Source organism: Heterocephalus glaber, unplaced genomic scaffold, assembly GCF_053883595.1.
Source record: "Heterocephalus glaber isolate CG9 unplaced genomic scaffold, H.glaber_assembly_v1.0 deba00001428, whole genome shotgun sequence".
Lineage (NCBI taxonomy): Eukaryota > Metazoa > Chordata > Mammalia > Rodentia > Bathyergidae > Heterocephalus > Heterocephalus glaber.
Genome location: NW_028258293.1, coordinates 5,166,911 through 5,185,577, shown reverse-complemented (window position 1 = coordinate 5,185,577; position 18,667 = coordinate 5,166,911). Strand labels below are relative to the sequence as shown.

Here is an 18,667-nt window from a genome sequence, read left to right as displayed (position 1 = left end):
TGGTACAAAAAAAAAAAAAGCATTTCCTAATGGTCATTTCCAACATTTCTTCTAATATTCTTTACAACTTTAAGTTGACTACATATTACTAAGTAAATTCACTGATATACCTAGCTCTAATTTAAGGCAAAATAGATTGCTTTCTAAAAACTTTAATAATTCAAAACACTGAGTACAATAGTGTACATGATACCATATGTGTAGCACAGTTTACCACACATTTTATGCATCTACTGTTCTATTTTTTTAGATGAATGAAATCAAAAGTTTCCAGTAACTTGAAATGTTAGGGAAAACAACTTTTAATTATGATTTTCTTACCAAGTTACGATTTAATATTTATCATATGTGTAAATATACAAACATGATAGCAGTTTTTAAAACTTGTAAATAGTTGTCCTTACAAAATTACACACCGTAAAGAAACCCCTCCCACATTTTATACAAACTACATGATTTTGATATACAAAGATTCTGTTTTAATTACACTGACAATGTACAACCAAGACTATTTACACTGCAAAAAAGTATATCAACCATGATTTATCATCCTGCTGTGGCAGCCACTCTAGGAGGTAGCTTTCATGAAATGAAATGAACAGAGACCACATTTCCCAACTTGTGTTCTAAAAATAATTTACAGAAGATAAAAATTCATTCTATGCACAGTATGTACAGTTTAATTATGAAACTGCAATCTAGCATCAATGCTTTAGCACATCCAGGGTAACCGACGTGGCAGTGGGTTTGCCGGGACCTAGCACACTGCTTGAAGACACACTGAGGAATTACAACTTTAAGACTCCACGTACTTGCAGCCAAAGCCCGTAAGTGAGAATCAAGTAAAACTCTTCATTTTAAAGGCATAGGACTAAACTTTTTCCCTTCTATCCATCCCATGACATATCTGTCTAACCAGAGCTCAGCATCTGATATTGGGGATGCTTTGTTTTTTGTGTGTGTGTTTTGAGACAGTGTCTCGCTACGTAGCCCAGGCTGGCCTTGACCTCAGAGCGATCCTCCTGCCTCAGCCTCCTGAATAATGGGATTACAGGTGTGCACCACCACGCGCAGCAGCATCTGCGTATTAAACAGGCTTTTTTGGAAATTAAAGGAAGGGGGAAATGTGTGGAAGATTCCATGTAACAGCCCAGGTCCAGGAGAGCCAGCTCACTAAGAAATAAATGCTTTGGAACATAATCACTCCTAGTTTCTTCCAACTGCATACACAAAATTACTTACCTCAGTTGACGTTCTGTGTAATTCAAACTCTAAACAGATGCCATACCAACAAAACCGGACAAGACCCAGACAGCCACTGGCACTAGGAAGTATTCATGAATGGGAACAGTGCCCCGCCACCAGACCTGTCCAGCACTATTAAAAAGCCCCACTTTAGGGGCCGAGGATTTAGCTCAGTTGTTCCGGCGCCTGCCTTCCAAGTACAAGGTCCTGAGTTCGATGCCTGGTACCAAAAAAAGGTGGGGGGGACCCCACTTTCAGTTTCTTCAAATCTGCGAGCTCACATCCATCACAAGCTGCTTTTTCCTCACAGGAAATTACGGTGATCCAAGTAGAGTGACCAAAAACAAATGTTCTGCCGTTACAGAATAAAACCTAACAGCTGTTAATATTGTTTTAAAAACATCCTCGGGTCTAAATCTGATTGATCCCAAGATGTAAATGGACCACAGTGAGAAGCCCCTGCTGGATCGGCTGTCCTGAGACTGATGGAGACACTTCACGAAGAATTAGCAAGACTTTTCTTCAGTTACATAAAATCATATTGTAAAGTAGTTTTTAGGCTGGGTGCGGCGACACACGCTGTCATCCCAGAGGCTGAGGCAGGGGGATATTAGGACATCAAGGCCAGTGTGGGCTGCGTCGAGAGTTCACGGCCAGCCCAGACTACACAGCGCGACCCTGACTCACCCACCACACCCCAAAACCATAGCTTTCAAAAATGTTAACAGCTGCTCTTCACCGTGTGCTGCATTCCGAAATGCTGTCCATGTGGTCCGCAGCGATCGGGAAAACGCACTGTCACGTCGCGCCTGCCGTGGAAAGTCCTTTTTGGGTTTCGTTTGTTTCCAACGGCCCCACCTCGCTTGGCCGCTGCATTTTCGCCAGCTGGCAGTCGGGCAGCTGCTCTTGCAAGTGTCTGCTTGGAGAAGCGGCACTGCCACAGCCCTCCCTCCTTCTGCGTGACCTGCTGGGCCCTGACCGGCCTGGGCCGTCACTCCCTGGCCCGGGGGAGGTGGTAGGCGTCGCGCACCAGCGGGAAGCCCCGGCTCTGGTAGAAGCAGGCGCGCCCGCAGGCCTGCACCTGCTCCGAGCTGTCGGAGACGAAGGAGTCCTCCTCGTCCGCGCAGTCCGAGTGCACCGACTGCGAGCCGCACTCGAACCAGTGGCCGTCGGGCCTGCGGCACGGGGCCGCGGCCAGCACCGGGCAGCTGTGCGCTTTGGCCAGGGCTCCGCAGGCCGGCGGCCGGGCCAGCAGGAAGGACTCGCAGCAGTCGCACACGGCCAGCCGGGGCTGCAGGTGGGAGCAGGCGCCGCAGTCGGGGTACAGGGCCCGGGCCCCGCGCCCGCCCTGGCCGCCTGTGGCCCCGCGCCCGCCCTGGCCACCCCTCGCCACTCGTCCCCGCAGCAGGGCCCAGTCCTCCCGGAAGCGGGGGTTGAAGAAGATGTGCAGGACCGGGTTGAGGCAGGCCGGCAGCGGGAAGAAGATGAGGGTGACGGACTTGGTGATCTCGGGGCTGACGGAGATGGCGGTGAGCAGCGGCGCGAAGGAGAAGAAGGCCACGGGGCAGAAGAGCACGCAGTTGGTGAAGATGAGCCAGGCCACGTGCCTGACGGCGCCCGCCCGCGCGCCCGCGGCCAGGGCCCCCTTCTCCAGCGAGCAGTAGAGGCGGGTGTAGACCACCGCCATGAGCAGGAAGGCCAGCGAGTTGAGCAGCACCAGCGTCACGGTGAGGCCCAGCGCGGGCGCCTCCCCGCTGGGGAACGGCAAGCACAGCGGCGAGGCCGAGAAGTCCGCGCCGCGGGCCAGGGGCACGCAGCCCGCCACGGCCGCACCCAGGAAGGCCCCGCCCGCCGCCACGCGGAAGCGGCCCCGCCTGCCGCCCTTCCGGGTCCCCCGCAGCGCGTCCGCGGAGCAGCTCCTCTCCACGGCCGCCACGGTCAGCAGAAAGACGGCGCTTTCCGAGGAGAAGACGCCCAGGAAGCCGGCCACACGGCAGCCGCTGCCCGTCTCCCACCACACGCCGAAGTCCGAGAAGCGGCCCCAGGACACGGCGTCCAGCAGCGTGAGCACGCCGGTGTAGACGCCCATGAGCAGGTTGGACACGGCCAGCAGGCCCAGCAGCAGCTTGGACGGCGGCAGGGACGCGCCCGACGCAAAGGTCGCCGCGACGACCAGCAGGTTGGCGAGCAGGGCCACCAGGAAGATGAACCACACGGTGAGGCGGATCATCCAGCTGCCCAGCAGGAACTCGCAGGGCTTGAACGCGCCTGGGGCGAGCGAGAGGGACAGGTGAGGAGCACTGACAAAGCCGCACCTCCACGGTGACACCCACGGGAACGACCTCTGCGCCCGCCCAGGCCGTTCTCACCGCACCCACAAGGCGGCCCCCATCCCCCAGCACAGCCTGGACGCTCCCCGCCGGCAGCACCCCGCTGACCTGCGCCGCACGCTCCTGCTCTGCTTTGCTTTTTGGATTTTGGAGACAGGATCTTGCCCTGTAGCCCAGACTGGCCTTGAGCTCACAGCGAGCTTCCTGACTCAGCTTCCTGGCCGCCGGAAGACACAGGCCTGCGCCACCAGGGCCGGCTGACCCCCCAGGGCTCTGGGTTCCACCCTGATGCCAGGCTCATCCTGCGGCAGCCTGCTCACAGGGAACCTACTGCAGCCCACCGTTTAACCCCCACGGTTCATCTTCACTCAATTGAGCCCGCGTCTCCGGCACAGAGGGCGGGACGCGACGCCCACAGCACACTGTAGTCAGCTCGGCGACTTTCCCGGACTACCAGGCCAGGGAAGGGAATCAGAAAGCAAGGGAGAGGCTGCGCTGGAAACAACAAAGTGTCAAAAGTCACTGAAAGTCACTATGGGCCACTGGCATCCATGAGTCTGCGGGTTAAAAGGCCGCGCAGCCGGGCGTGTGATGGTGCCCGCCTGTCATCCCAGCACTGGGGAGGCCGAGGCAGGAGGATCACTGTGCGTTCGAGGCCGGCCTGGGCTACACAGCGAGACCTTGTCTCAAAAAACCAAGAAACAAAGCAAAAACAAAAAGGGAGCCTTCAGAAGGAGCCTCTCCCTCGCTGGGGAGCATAGACTGGGACCCAGGGTCTGGCCCACAGTCCCGCACGGTCACGCAAAGCCCCGCCCCTTGGCCCACAGAAAGCCCCGCCCGCGGTACCTGTGGCCGGCACGCAGTGGATGATGACCTGGCCGTGCTCCCGCTCAGTGCTGCCCGTGAGGTTCCCCGCATCGGCATCTGCACAGACAGGAGCCCAGGAGCCGCGTCAGCCAGACCACGGGAGACAGCCAGCTCCCTCCCGCCCAGGGCCCAGAGTGCAGCTCGGCAGCCCCGCGCGAGAGGCCAGGGGGCACCAGAAGGCCACCCAGCGTACCGCACCGCGCAGCGGCACTTGCCTGGCTCCTTGCTCCCGCCGTGGGCCTGCAGGTCGCCGGCCGCGTGGAGACTCGCGTAGGACTCGCAGCCCCAGAACGCGCAACACTGGTAGGCATAGGGCACCGACAGGGACCTGCGGAGAAGCGGAGGCGGCTGAAGGACGGGCAGGCAGGCGGGGCCTGCTTTGTACAAAGAAGCGCTGCACTCTTGGAAGCCTGGTGCCCAGGCTCTTCCAGCTTCGACCTCCCAGGTAGGTACGAGCTCGGGAAAGCTCCGAAGAGGAGCACAAAGACACTACAGTAACTCCCTTCCCTTCTTAAAATCTGGATGCCACCCCAGCCCTGTCCAAAATTTCCTGACAACACCGCAATTTAAAGGAAAAGCTGTCAGGCTCAGTTTGTCACCAGGAACTGGCAGCTTCATTTAGCATGGATCTCCTAGGTTCCCGGTGACTGCCATTAAAGGAAGTGGTTTTGTTCATATCAACTCATTTGTTCTTTTCCTGTAACAGTATTCTCAAGGTTTCCTCCACCACAGTTAGTGAAGTCTATAATCTCAAATCTCTAGGAAGTATTACAACTTTACAGCACTGTATCTTTTTTTTTTTTTTTTTTCCAAACAGGGTCTTGCTCTGCAGTTCAGGCTGTCCTTGAGTTCACTATGCAGCCCAGGCTGGCCTCAAACTCGTGACGATCCTCCTGCCTCAGCCTCCCACGTGCTGGGATTACAGGCATGCACCACCACACCTGGGTTAGCACTGCATCAGTTTTCTGTAGGTTCACATGTATGTGGCTTCAGGCGTCTTGTTGCTATTGACAAGTTCACTATTTAATAAATTTCTGATGATCAGTTATATGATTTCTTTGACAGCATCAAGAACTTCAGTTCACATTCTCAACAACTGCCGAGCATTGCTCATGTTCTATTTTTCACCAAATTTGCAAGAACAGAAGGAGAAAATATTCTTAAATTATAACCTACCAGAAAAATCTGGCACTAGGCAAAAAAAACACCCCAGGACACACTGTAATTTTAGAGGCTACCATAATTTTAACAAACAAACAAAAAAAGTCAAATAAGCAGAAACACACCTGAGATTCACAAAGTCTTTTGCGGCCAAGGCTCCCTTCAGTTCGAAGTTGCCCACCAGTTTCAGCTGGTTGAGCCCATTCAGGCCTTCCGTGGGGAAGGAAGTCAATGCGTTGAAACTCACATCTCTGAAATGCGAAGGAGACATCAGGTTAACTCCCAAGACAAACCATAAAGACATCTGTACACACAGTGACCTGCATGAGATCCCCAAGACGAAGGTCAGGGTGGGAACACGACAGATAGAGTCTTGCGAGCTGTGAAGCTGTTACCACAGCAATCGCTTTAGCATTTATGCAGGACATTGACTTGTGTGTGTGGAGCCCGAATGGCAGCGCCATTTACTGAGTCTGTACACTTACAGATTGGTGATTGCCCCAAGCTTGGCAAAAGCACTGCTGTGGACTTCGTGGATCCGGTTTCTACTCAGATCCCTGCAATTATAAGAGTAGCATGTTATCTTCCTACACAAACGCTCAACATACAGTCGGCCACAGAGGCTGCGACTCAGAGCCTGAGGCAGGAATGCAGTATCCCGCTAACGAGCGTCTCTGACTCCCCCACTGCTGCACTTGTTCAGCGCCCACCTCTCCCTTACAACAGTCTCTTTCTCAGAATCTGCTCCCCAGCAGCACTTGGAGCTGGTGTCTCCTTGGGAACAGTTGTGAATTTTCTCCACTTTATCTTTTTGGTACCCATTCAAAAATACAAGTGATACGATGTGACCTTGGTCCTCTGAGCCAGAAAGGACAAGAGCAGCTCAGGAAAAAGCAGAAAATAAAAACAGGTCTCCTGCTATTTGCCTTCTCAAGGGTTAGTGATAAGCCCCAGGGAGAGAAACAATCAATAAGCAAACAAGTGAATTCCGGGAGCCCAGATACCATCCTCCCCCAGGCAGGCAGGGAAAGGAGAGCCCGGCCGGCTGCGGCCCACGTGCGGTCGGGTGGGGCCCAGCACGTGACCGGAAGTCCTCAGCAACTGCAAGACACAGCCCGAAGGGAACGGAAAGGCTGGGCTGACCCTGCTGTAACTCCTCTCCTGGGTGATGGGGCCTGACACACTTGGCAGCAAATCACAGAAAAGACCAGGTTCTGGTTGTGACCCGTGACGTAGAAGGGAGGGTGGGGAGAAGCCGCCCGTTCCGGGGAAGCCTAACCTAAACGCCTCTCCGTAGTGCTAACCCTAACCACAACCCTAAAGCCTTAACCGTAACCCTGACCACAGCTCCTAACCATCACCATCACTAACCCTAACCCCGAACCAAGAAAGCCCGGGAGCTCCCTGCCAGCTCAGCATTTGCTGCACCGTGCCCGCTCCACTTCTCCTCTCCCCCTTCCTCTCCACCCAGAGCTCTGCGCCAGGCGGGTGCCCCACAGGGAGCCGCACCCCCCGCTGTAGGTTTTCCACAGGGAATCCACTGGAAAAGCAGGTCCAACGTACGGAATTTTCCTCGACTGCAAGTTTCACGCCTTTCTTCTACTGAAGAAGCCCATTCACGCAGCATCCCGTGCTTTCTGCACTAGAGCAGCTGCCTATGAAGGCAGCGAGGGATGCGTCCTGTGGGTCCCCTCTGTCCCCCAGACTCCCTGGGGTGCCTGGCGCATGCACGCCCTCGGAAATGGACCCCAGCACTGGTCAGCAGCCTCCACTGCCCACACTGTCACCAGGACGAGAGCAGGGCAGCCCCAGCCAGGCCCGCTCTGCTGGATGCGGCCGAACTGCTGGCCACTAAAGGCCTCGGAAGCACTGGAGCCCCTAGCCGGGCACAGCGACCCTCCGCTCACTGCCGGAGCGTCAGTGCCTGGCCTTGGGGAGGGCACCGAGAGCAGGTTCTGTGTGAGAACCACGTGGCGAGGATGGAGCCGCAGTGTCTGCATGGCACGCACACCCTGAGGACAGCTGCTGAGCTGAGCATCACCGGGATGTGCATCTGCAGTCTGACGCGGGTTTTGTTCTTAATAATCCCAGGCAACTTACAGAATCTGCAGGGACACCAGGCCTTGGAAGGTACCTTCTTTTATCTGGGAGATTTGATTGCGCTGCAGTGAGCTGAAAAAGAAGAGAGGGGAAGGGAGAGTGAGGGGATGGAGAGAGGGGGAATCACTGTCCTCTGTGTCAAGTTTTTCCTAGGTGTGAAAACCCGCTTGCAGAAAGCATCTCCACTTCCTCCTCTGTCCGGAAGCAGCTCCCCAGGTCACCCGGGCAGTGACTCCACGACCTAAGTTCCTCACGGAGCCTCCGTGGTGGGAGGGAAGAAGAGGACAGGCAGAGAAGGGGCCCGAGACCGCACGACCCTAACTAGCACGCCGGATGCTGAGGCAGGAGGATCCCCACGGGTTCCAGGCCAGCCTGGAATACATAGTGAGACCCTGTCTCAAAACGTTTTTAGAAGGGGAGAATTCATGCAGCGCTGTCATCTCCCAGGTGACTGCTCCCAGCGCTGCCCCGCGGAGGGACACGGGACAGCAGTGCCCATGTCTGGTCCCTCAACAGCCAGGACCGCTTTTCTGCTCTGCTTTACTCTGCAGCCTCCCGACGGCAGCTACAGAAGGCCCGACAGACGGACGGACGGAGGCCCAGATAGACGCCGGCTGCGTGGGCGCACCCGCAGGATTGACCCTTTGCTTACAGGAAGCCTCATTTATAAGAACGCCCCCTTTCTTAACTCGAAAGCCACCTATCAAAACAGAAAACGCCAGTGCACTAACACACCTCAGCAAGAAGAGTGGGCCAAAGACCAACTTACATTTCCTCCAGGGCGCGGCAACCATTAAAATTGGGAAGGTCTTTTATATTGTTGTAAGACAAGTCCCTGAAAACGTCGAAAATTAACATATTAATGTCACGTTACCAGAAAACTATTTCATTTTATTTTATCTTATTTTATTTTCTCGAGACAGGGTTTGCCAATCAGGTCAGGCTGGCCTCGAACTCACTATGTAGCCCAGGCTGGCCTCGAACTCAAGATGATCCTCCCGCCTCAGCCTCTCCGGGGCTGGAATGACGGGTATGTGCCACCACAGCTGGCTTACTTACATCTTTTAAAACATGCATGTAAAATAAGATACCACAATAATTAATACTTGAGCTCACTGGAGTTTGCCCTCCAAAGTGGTTCCCCTGCTTAGGTCTGAGACTTGCTACACCACTTAATGACTTCCTTAGTTAATCAGTCACTCCTGCAACTGCTATCTCCTTCCACTGGATAATGATTAACACCTTAGTCCCCTAACTGTTTTGGTAACACTTTTCATTATTTACTTCAAACACCTAGGCCAGCTTAAAGGTCTTTAAACAGCAACATTCTATCTTTAGTTCATGCCTGGTTCAAGAATGCTTTAGGCTGGGCCTGGTGGTGCACACCTGTCATTCCAGCACTCAGGAGGCCGAGGCAGGAGGATCACCATGAGTTCAAGGCCAGCCTGGGCTACACAGCGAGACCCTGTCTCAAAACACAGAATCGAGGGCCGGGGGGATTTAGTTCAGTGGTGTCAGTGCCTGCCTGGCAAGCACAAGGTCCTGAGTTCGATCCCCGGTACCAAAAAGAAAAAAAAAGGAAAGAAAAAGCAAGCAAGTTAGCTTTAGGCTCTGCTTTGGTTATGGAAGAGGAGGGAGTCCAGGCAGAGAACCTGGTCAGGATGACCCTGTTGGCTGAAGTCATGGGACGTATAACAAACTGGACGCACACCCGACTGGGGAGGGCTGAAATGCCTGCTCACTCACAGAGGGAGCACCCACAGGGACAAGGAAGCCCGCGTGGGCCCCGGGCCTCGTGTGCGCAGGGAGAGGCCGGCGGCCACTTACAGCGTCCTCAGCGCCCGCTGCTCCTGGCACAGGCTGTGCGGGATGCTGCTGATCTTCGTGCCGGTCAGCGTCCTGCAGGAGGGACGCGCTCAGCGGGGCGGAGGAAGGGTCGCCCTGCCCCGGCTGCCTGTCCTGCGTGCCCGCGCTCATGCTGCTCGGCCTCGCACTGGGGAGCGGGACACTCGGGACGAAGCGGGGCGGTGCCCTCCGTGCTCACCGCCCACCGGCTGCCCAGGCCTCCGCAGCTTCGCCTCTCCCCCCGGCACAGGCACAGGTGAAACCCTGAGCACTCCCAGGGCGCCCCGAGCTCCGAACCCTACACCCTGGCTGCCAGCCTGAGGCAGCCGCCTAGGCCCTTCCCGGGAGGGAGCCAGACGTCACCGCTGTGATCCGCGCACAGCACGTTCACAGCTACACCTCGGAAACGGCCTCCGCGTCCACCAACAAGCATAAGGGACACGCGGTGATTACCCGGCTCCGCCGCCCTGCAGAGGGGACGCGGGTCCGGCCTTCTGCTCCCAGCGACCTCCCCTCCTTCTACACAGGCCGCAGCGCACTGCCCAACCCAAGCCCACACTGGCTCCGAGGGACGAGGCCCAGTGTCCCCGCCCGCACCGCCCCACACTCACAGGCTCTCCAGGCGCACGGTGCCCTTCAGGTTGGGGAAGCTCCGCACCATGGTGGCGCCGCGGATGACTCTGGGAAATTGCAGAGGCAGAGTCATTGCTAGAAACAATGTTTCCTTTGCTCTTTTTATTCTGTGTTATTTTGTTTTTCCTTTGTTTGCTTGTTTTTACTTTTTTTTTGAGACAAAGTCTCACTATGTAGCCCAGGCTGGCCTCGACCTCCTGGTGATCCTCCTGCCTCAGCCTCCCGAGTGCTTCGATCACAGGTCACACCACCATCCCAGCTGCCGTTTCATCTTTTAAACAGGTTGAAGCTACAGCAGCTTCAACCAGAGGGCTAACAACCACAGCTCGCTTCGGCTCTGAACCCACAGGAGAGCGAGACGTGCGTGAGAGCCAGCCAGGAGCTCACAGACCGCAAGACACGTTTCAGTCGGCCCGGCCGGGTAGGGTGTGGCGGGAAAGGGCTTCCGCTCCCAGAAGCTGACCCTAAATTCCTGTTTCCACCAAGGACTGCGTAGGCGTCTGAGCGCTTTTCGGCCTGCCGAGTACTCACAAGGAGTGCAGATCCGACAGATTCCGGAATGCTGCGGTCCCCACGAAAGACAGAGGGTTGTCGTACAAATGTCTGCAAACATGGGGCAGGTCAGGGCCGCTGGCGCGCCCACCCGTCCGCCCGTGGGCCGGTCCCTCCCTCCGCCCAGTGCCGGGACTCACACAGTCCGCAGCAGGGGGTTCCCACTGAACGCGCCGTCGGGGATGAAGGAGATAGAGTTGCCGTGGAAGCCGCTGCGGAGACAGGGCAGGGAGGGGATGAGGCGCGGGGTCACCGTGCCCAGCCCCACGGGCCCTGCGCTTGCACCCACGGACCCCGCAGCTCAGCCCGGGCACGGAGGCCTGGACTCCGCGGGGCTGGAGTAGCCCGAGCTCCTCTGCCCTCTCGGGCTGCCCCTGTCTCCGGGCCACGTGTGTCACACAGCCAGCGCTCAGCCACCACAGCCCCGCCCCCGCCTCCTCCACAGCCCGGGCTGGCCCCGACTGCTGGCATGCGTCCTGCCTCAGCCTCCTGGTGCGCGCTCCGCCCTCGGCACTCTCTACCTGGGAGTAGTCTGTCTGTGCTCCAGGGCCCAGGAGGCAGAGGCTGGCATCTGATCTACAGCCGCCCTGAGATCCAGCCAGCCTGTGGGGCCGGCCGTGTGTGCAGGAGCCCATGCGGGCACCGGGCCAGGCCCCAGCCTGGCCACCACCAGGATACTCAAGGCCAAAGAGGTCTGAGGGGCACTACTCACAGCTCTTTGAGGCTAGGAAGGGCTTTAATGGCCTCGGGAAATTCCTCCAAGTTATTATAGTTCAGGTCCCTGGAAGAGATGGGGAGGAGAGGTGAAAACACAGAACAGTGGTGGGAACTGCCAGGCAGGTCGCTGTAGAAGCAGGGAAGAGTGCACGTCTCCCACAGTCACTTTCTCATCAGCACACTGTCACGGAAAACCCGAAGGCTTTCACAGAACCACACCTTCCTGAGGCTGCCGAATAGAAACAAAAGCATGCTTCTTCTTCTTTTTTTTTTTTGGTACCGGGATTGAACTCGGGACCTTGCACTTGCAAGACAGGTGCCAGAACCACTGAGCTAAATCCCCAGCCCTATGCTTCTTTTGTTACACACATTTCAAGGCAGAGCACCCTGAGACTCGCATTGCTGAAAGAGGAAGCAAATCATCTAAATAGTATTTCATAGGAAGACTACATAGCAAGCCCTGTCTCCGAAAACCAGAAGGGGAGAGAAAAGAAACCAGAGGAGGACAAATGTGCAGGCGGGTGGTGGTGGTGGGGGGTCCTCTAAACTCCAGTTCTGTAAGTGTTGTAATGTCAATTTCTCTTCATATAAACAGCCAGAGCCAGTTAACATCAAAAGCCCGGTTCCTTTGCTGGCTATTTTGTTTCTCTTTCCTACACAGAAGAAAAACCAGCAAATAAAAATTAAGGCCAGGAGAAGAGATTTAACAGTGATACAGCTGAATAGCGGGCCTGGCCTGGCCTCCCAAGCTTTCACTGCTTTTCTGTAGGAAATACTATGTATCTCTGAACAAGGCACTAAATGCAACTAATACAAAGTAACCACAGAAATAAACATCTGGAGACTTTCCCCTGCAGCTGCAGTCAGGGATCTAAGCACTTAGCATGGAAACAAAATACAAAATGTGAAGCTGCCACATGTTAGCAGGGGACCGCACAGGTAGCATTCAGGCAGCAAACTCATTCAAACAAACAAGGCATCCAGAAGGCCCCGTGCCTGTTATCCTGGCACTCCGGATGCTGAGGCAGGAGGATCACCGGAGGTCAGGGCCAGCCTGGGCTACACAGTGAGACCCTGTCTCAACAACAGGACCACCCAGAATTCCACTGCAAGGCTTCAGGACGGCCACCCATCTAACAAAGTGAGTCTCTAGGAAGGTTGACGCCTGTGCTGGCCGCCCAGCTTGTGATCAGTATTCGGGGTGGGGAGCATCCACGAGCATCACAGGGACAGGACAAGCAATTTCCGGGAGGTCTGAGTCTGCACCAGCAGCTGGTTATCGGACGCTGCGCGCGTGAGTAAGGAGCCTCGCCCCGAGGACAGCAGCTTCCCTCCAGAGGCAGGGTCACGGGCGGCTGCCCAGGATGTGGACTGCACAACACTCACAAGGTCTCCAGGTTGTCCAGGCCGTGGAAACAGTGCCGACTCAGGTTTCTGATCCTGTTGTTGTGCAGATGCCTGCGGGAAGAGAAGCAGCAAAGTGGCTTTCACCCCTCACAGCCACCATTGCCACTGCTGTCAACGTCGCTGTGGGGCCAGGCAGGGTGGGAAGTGATGCACACCAGCCTCCGGTTTGTTTGATACCAGGGATCGAACTCAGGACCTTGTGCTTTTGAGGCAGGTGCAGTGCCACTGAGCTAAGTCCTGGCCCCTTTGGTTTGTTTGTTTGTTTGTTTGTTTGTTTTCTTGGTACCAGAGATCGAACTTGGGTCCTTGCACTTGCAAGGCAGGTGGCAGAACCACTGAGCTAAATCCCCGCCCCCCCTTGGTTTCTTTTTTGAGACAGGATCTCACCATGTAGCCCAGGCTGGCCTCCCTCTGCCTCAGCCTCCTGAGTGCTGGGATGACAGGCAGGTGCCACCATGCCCGGCTGAAGATCGCTCAGATCCACACAACAGTTAATTTGCTTGGAATTTATAGGAAGCAAAACACTGAAAAAAGCAGGCGTGGTGGCTCACAACTGTGATCTCAGCACTCGGGAGGCTGAGGCAGGAGAATCGCCATGCTGCACAGCGGGACCCTGTCTCCAAGGCCCCAGGAGGATGCAGCAAGGGGGCGGCACTTACAGCACGACCAGGCTGGACAGGTTGGTGAAGGCGAAGTCGGGGATGCCAGAGATCCTGTTCAGCGCCAGGGTGAGCGCCTGCAGTGTGGGCAGGTTGCTGAGCGGCCGCACCGGCACCTCCGCCAGGCTGTTGTCGTCCAGCCACAAGTGCCGCAGCTGCACCAGGCCCTCGAAGCTGTCCTCAGGCACCGCCGCGATGTGGTTGGCATCCAGTCGCCTGCGGGGAGAGTGCGCTCAGGACGGCCCCGGGCTTGGACCAAGAGGGGCGGGAGAACCAGGAGGCTGAGGCGGGAGGATCCCCAGAGCTGGGGCCAGCCTGGGCTCTGCATCGAGCCCCCTCCCTAGAACGACAGCACCAGCACCAGGGGCACCTTGTGCAGGTTCCCTTGGAGCCAATGAACCCCTGGAAGTCGGACGTGGCCCCAGAACAGCCCGGGCCACTCTGGCTCTCGGTTGCCCTGGGGAACCGGGTGTGAAGTCACTACTCCTGTTCAAGGCCACCACACCCGGGGATGACCCCGGAAGACTGAGGACCAAAAGCACTGGCAGGAATTCCAGAGATCAATGGCCTAGAGCAGTTTCAGCTCCCAATTCTTAGCCTGCTCCATCCTATTCCCCTCCAGCCAAGCTGCAGGCTCCTACCCCAACTGCCTGGCCCCAACCACAATGTCCACCTGGGCGATTAGCAGCGATTAACAGTCCCTGTCCTGGGGCCTGAAAGGAGGCACTTTCTGATGGGGCCTCGATAACTGCAGGAAGGCCAAAAGGGAGAGCTTGGCTAACTGAGCTGCCTCAGCAATCCATCTAGAGATATTTTTTGTTTAATTTTGTTTTGTTTTTAAGACAACATCTCAGGATGTAGCCCAGGCTATCCTTGAACTCACCACAATCCTCCTGCCTCAGCTTCTTGAGTGCTGGGACGACAGCCTTCTGCTGGCATGACGTTCTTAGACTTGTATTCTTTAGGTGTCTGGAATTTACCTCCAAAAGAGGTCGTCCTCATCTGTGTAACAGCTGGCAGAGTGCCAGCAACAGCCCTAATGAACTCACAGGACAAGCCACTCAGGAGGCTGAGGCAGGAGGATTGCCAGGCTGAACTACATAGTGAGACCCTGTCCCCAAAAATAAAACAAAATGCTATTAAGAGGGAAAGTTGTCCACACTTTCGTACCCTAAATCGTGTACAATCTTTGTACACTGTTTTCACACTCTTCGGGATTTTGCGGGCCCACCGTGGGATGGCCAGGGCATCCTGGGGTGGGGAGAGCCCCTTCCAGATCCAGGACAGAGCTGCACGAGGGCGCAGGGAGCGGACAGCCGGGCCGCCCCAGGAGGAAGCCCCTCTGCCTGGGTCGGCCACACCCAGCCTCGGCAGCGGGCGAGGAGAGGACAGACTTTCTGGGCTCCCTCGGGTCATCCACGACTGAGGCCGCGCACAGGGAGACAGATGACTGCTAGCTTTGTCTTTTGTTTTTTGAGACACTTGTCTTTTGTCTCGACATGTAGCCCAGACTGGCCTGGAACTCTTAGCAATCCTCCTGCTCCAGCCTCCCGGGTAGGGTGCTGGGATGACAGGCATGCGCCACCACGCCCGGCTAACAACTATTACTTTCAAGCGCAGCTTTACTGTGAAGAGCTTGGCAGCGCAGTAACTGCATGCCCTTCTTAGTCTTGAGAATGTGCTCCCACTCCTGTTCTCCCAAGCTGAGCTCACCTCTGAGACGCACATTATTCTTAACTTCTTATCTTAAATAAAATTACAATAACAAAACAATACCACATGCTGATAATTACTGCTGAAAGTCTGTTATCCAGCGGGCATGGTGGGTGGCTCAAGCCTGGCACCCCAGCACTGGGGAGGCTGAGGCAGGAGGACCACCATGAGGTTCCAGACCAGGGTGCCTGGACACATACTGAGTTCAAGGTCTGGACTCCTTAGCAAGACCCTGTCTCCGAAAACCAAAAATAAATCAAAAGAGAAAGGCTGTGGTCTCCATATACAATAAACACTGTGTAATCAAAAGGTCTCTTTTTCTCTCTTCCTCTAACTTACAATAAGGGAAACAGCACACTTATAACCATACCTTTGAAAAGAGTCTACGTGAAACTACCTAACCCTACCTCATTAGCTGTGGTGACCAACGGCTCCTTACATTCCAGAATGTACCATCTGTGTAAACTGAGCTACCTTCTCTTTCTTAAATTTTATTTTTTTTCTGGGATTTTGTATATTAAACCCACCTACCATGTTCCCTTGGAGCTACCTCCCTAGTTCTTTTAAAAAATATTTTAATTAAAAAAATTTTAATTTTGAGGCAGGGTCTTATTGCTAAGTTGCCCAGGCTGGGCTTGAACTAGTGATTGTCCTGCCTCAGCCTCCAGAGTGCTGGGATTACATGTGGGTGCCCACCAGCCCTCAGCTTCTACCCTAAACTTCTAGTTGGACCAGAAATTCAGGGGCCCGATATCCTGGCTACTCCTTGTTTATGACAGCTGTGATGTAAAGTTTAACTTTTACAATATGTATTTTACGAGAACACATTTTAATTTTCACATTCACTTCCTATTTAACGACTGGAATTTCTCAAAAGAACTCCAGCATAACTGGAACCATGAAACAGGTTTGTCCAGTTTGGAAGCTGCACCATCCTTCCTAGCTGTGGGTTGGGAGGGTTGTTTAAAATCCCCCAAGGTCATGGGCTCCGCAGGCAAGCGAGGGCACTCGGGGCTTGTGCGGAAAGCCAGGTCTTTGTACGTAAAAAATCAAGAAAGACCAGCAGGCCATTTAAGAAGCTTTCGAAATCAGTGGCTGCACATGGTAACAGCCAAGAGTTAAAACCTTGTGCGTGCCACATACAATCAAACTTTCTTCAAAAAAGAAAACTTGAGGGGCCCAGCCTAGAGGCACCTGCCTGCCATTGTGACACTCGGGAGGCCAAGACAGGAGGACCCCTGTGAGTTCCAGGTCAGCTGGGGCTACATAGTGAGTTCAAGGCCGGCCTGAACTACACAGTGAGACCCTGTCTCGGGGGGCGGGGGAAGGGGCAGCACACCATGTCCGATGAGGGGCTACAATCACTCTTCACACTGTCGTTACCAGGCACGAGGTACCACAGGTTCTTTACAACTTAACCCTGGGCCGCCCCCGCATGGTCCCTGGACACCTGCAGGCAGCTCCCTCCCAGCACCTCCTCTCCCCACAGGCGCCCTCCACATGCCTCCCTCGTGGCCAGGGCGGGGCTACTCCGGCTACTCACAGGGACTGCAGGGCACTCAGGCCCCGGATGGCCTCACTGGGCACCGTCCGCAGCTGGTTGTTTTGCAGGGTGCTGCAAGGCAATGTTTGCTCAGTAAGTAATGAGCAAGCTTGGCTTTGTTTTTCTCAGAAGACTTTGCAGCCCTTTATTTTCCCCAAAGTATTTCTGATGCCAAAAAGAAAAGGTGGGAGTAGCAGTGGAAAGCACCCAAGATACGAGCTGCAAAGAAGCCGGCTGCACTGGCTGCAAAAGCAGAGAGGAAACTTCAGCTGCAGCCCCAGGCCGCCGCCTCACATGCCTGCTTCGGGGCTTGGGGGTTTTAGGCACCCTGGTTCATGCCCTCACCCAGCGAACTGCTTTTTGTTTTATGTGTTGTTTTTTTTGAAACAAGGTCTCACTACGTGTTTCAGGCCAGTCCTGAACTCATTATGTAGCCTAGGGTGACTCTGAACTCACGGTGATCCTCCCGCCTCAGCCTCCCACATGGTGGGATGACAGGCGTGGCCCCAGCCCGGCTCTCCTTCACAGTGCTGACCCATTCTCACTGGGACACAGCGGAGCCAGCGACCTGGCCACATATCCGGAAGACAGCAGCAGTGGTTTGGTGCAGGACTGGGGTGGGACAGAGCCCTCCCCACACGGGGTCAGGCCTCTCAGGACAGCGGGTCAAACACTGCATTTCTGCCCCAAGCCTTCGCCTTCCTGCTGACAAAACACCTGCCGACTCAGAGCAGAGCAGTCTGCGTCTGTCTCGGAGACCTTGCCCTGCCCGCCAGGTGCTGGCAAAAGCGCTGTGGGAGGGGAGGTTGGGCCAGCTGCTCCTCCCGTGACCGACTCTGACCCGCTGGACTGGGGAGTAGGAATTCCTTTCCTGGCTCCTCCTTGGCCATAAAAGCCCAGGGTCTCTGCCCCTGCCGCCTGGGGCTCCCGGAAGCCGCCAGGCCTACACCTCACCTGCAGCTGTCACCCGAGGTCACAGGCATCCCTTTCACAGCTTGAACTTTTGTCATCCGGGCCCAAATCAGCCGGGCCTCCCCCACCGCCCAGGCACTCCTTAAATCTTTTAATCCCAAACTGAAAGAAACCGGGCTCACCCGGCTCGGAGCACATCGGGTGCAGAAGGGGATACAGGCCCAGCTGCGCGACACGAAAATTGCATTACTTACAGGACTTTGAGCTCTTTCAGCCCGGACAAGGCCTTCGGGTCGATAAAAGAAAGTTCGTTGCCAGCCAATTGTCTGGGGAGGAGCAGAGAGAACAGAAGTTCAGTCCTTGCATTCCGCACCGGCCATCCCGTCAGTCGCCCCTTGCTGCGACATCTCCCAGGGACATCGGCCAAGCGACACAGGCTCTCTGCAGCCCACCTCATCCTGGCGCAGGCCCAGCTGTATCTGTTCCGCAGGGACCTGAGCCAGTTGCCTGCCACCTCCACAAAGCAAGGAGCGCGAGCTCCCCTGCACAAACTCAGGGTCCTTGGGAGAAGAACTGTAAATGAAGGCCCCTCTATACACTCTGTCTTTTGGGACAGCGTCTCACTATGTAGCCCAGGCTGGCCTCGAACTCGAAGTGATGCTCCTGCCTCAGCCTCCCGAGTGCTGGGATGCCAGGTGTGTGCCAGGAGGCCCTGCATTTATGTTTATAGAGGAAGTGCCTTCCTAAGGACGTCGTGAAATGGCAGGTTTAAGTGCAGGAAGAGTGGAGGAAGGAAACGATGTGAATTCTTGGGGTCTATCGGGGGTGGGGGGAAGTCGGGGTGTGCAGCTCACACAGAGCCCCAGCTGCCTTCCAGACTCCAGCCACAGAGAAACAGGGAGAAGAGATAAACAGAGACATGAGGGGGAAGCAGGAAGTGGGGCCCTGGCAGCCCAGTGTGTGCACAGCAAGCAGCTGGGGTC

At 55.5% G+C, this 18,667-nt stretch overlaps 1 protein-coding gene and 1 long non-coding RNA gene across 3 annotated transcripts in view; one reads left to right on the top strand and one right to left on the bottom strand.

Moving 5' to 3' along the window:
- Positions 1-278: 278 nt before the first annotated feature.
- Lgr4 (leucine rich repeat containing G protein-coupled receptor 4) overlaps positions 279-18,667 on the bottom strand; it is a 36,648-nt gene continuing 18,259 nt past the window's right edge. For both annotated transcript variants that reach the window (XM_013074607.3, XM_087211512.1), the window contains exons 3-18: positions 17,939-18,010; positions 16,773-16,844; positions 13,517-13,732; positions 12,837-12,908; positions 11,446-11,514; positions 10,874-10,945; positions 10,713-10,784; positions 10,160-10,228; positions 9,531-9,602; positions 8,473-8,538; positions 7,704-7,775; positions 6,089-6,160; positions 5,729-5,854; positions 4,658-4,770; positions 4,422-4,499; positions 279-3,513 (exon numbers count right to left, since the gene is read on the bottom strand). In XM_013074607.3, the coding sequence (XP_012930061.1) occupies positions 2,237-3,513; positions 4,422-4,499; positions 4,658-4,770; positions 5,729-5,854; positions 6,089-6,160; positions 7,704-7,775; positions 8,473-8,538; positions 9,531-9,602; positions 10,160-10,228; positions 10,713-10,784; positions 10,874-10,945; positions 11,446-11,514; positions 12,837-12,908; positions 13,517-13,732; positions 16,773-16,844; positions 17,939-18,010 (2,590 nt within the window). In that variant the 3' untranslated portion in view covers positions 279-2,236. The remainder of the gene's footprint in view (positions 3,514-4,421; positions 4,500-4,657; positions 4,771-5,728; positions 5,855-6,088; positions 6,161-7,703; positions 7,776-8,472; positions 8,539-9,530; positions 9,603-10,159; positions 10,229-10,712; positions 10,785-10,873; positions 10,946-11,445; positions 11,515-12,836; positions 12,909-13,516; positions 13,733-16,772; positions 16,845-17,938; positions 18,011-18,667) is intronic.
- LOC110350576 (uncharacterized) lies at positions 7,769-9,292 on the top strand. The gene is made up of 2 exons (XR_002397228.2): positions 7,769-8,150; positions 8,255-9,292. It is a non-coding gene; the product is annotated as an uncharacterized LOC110350576 (long non-coding RNA).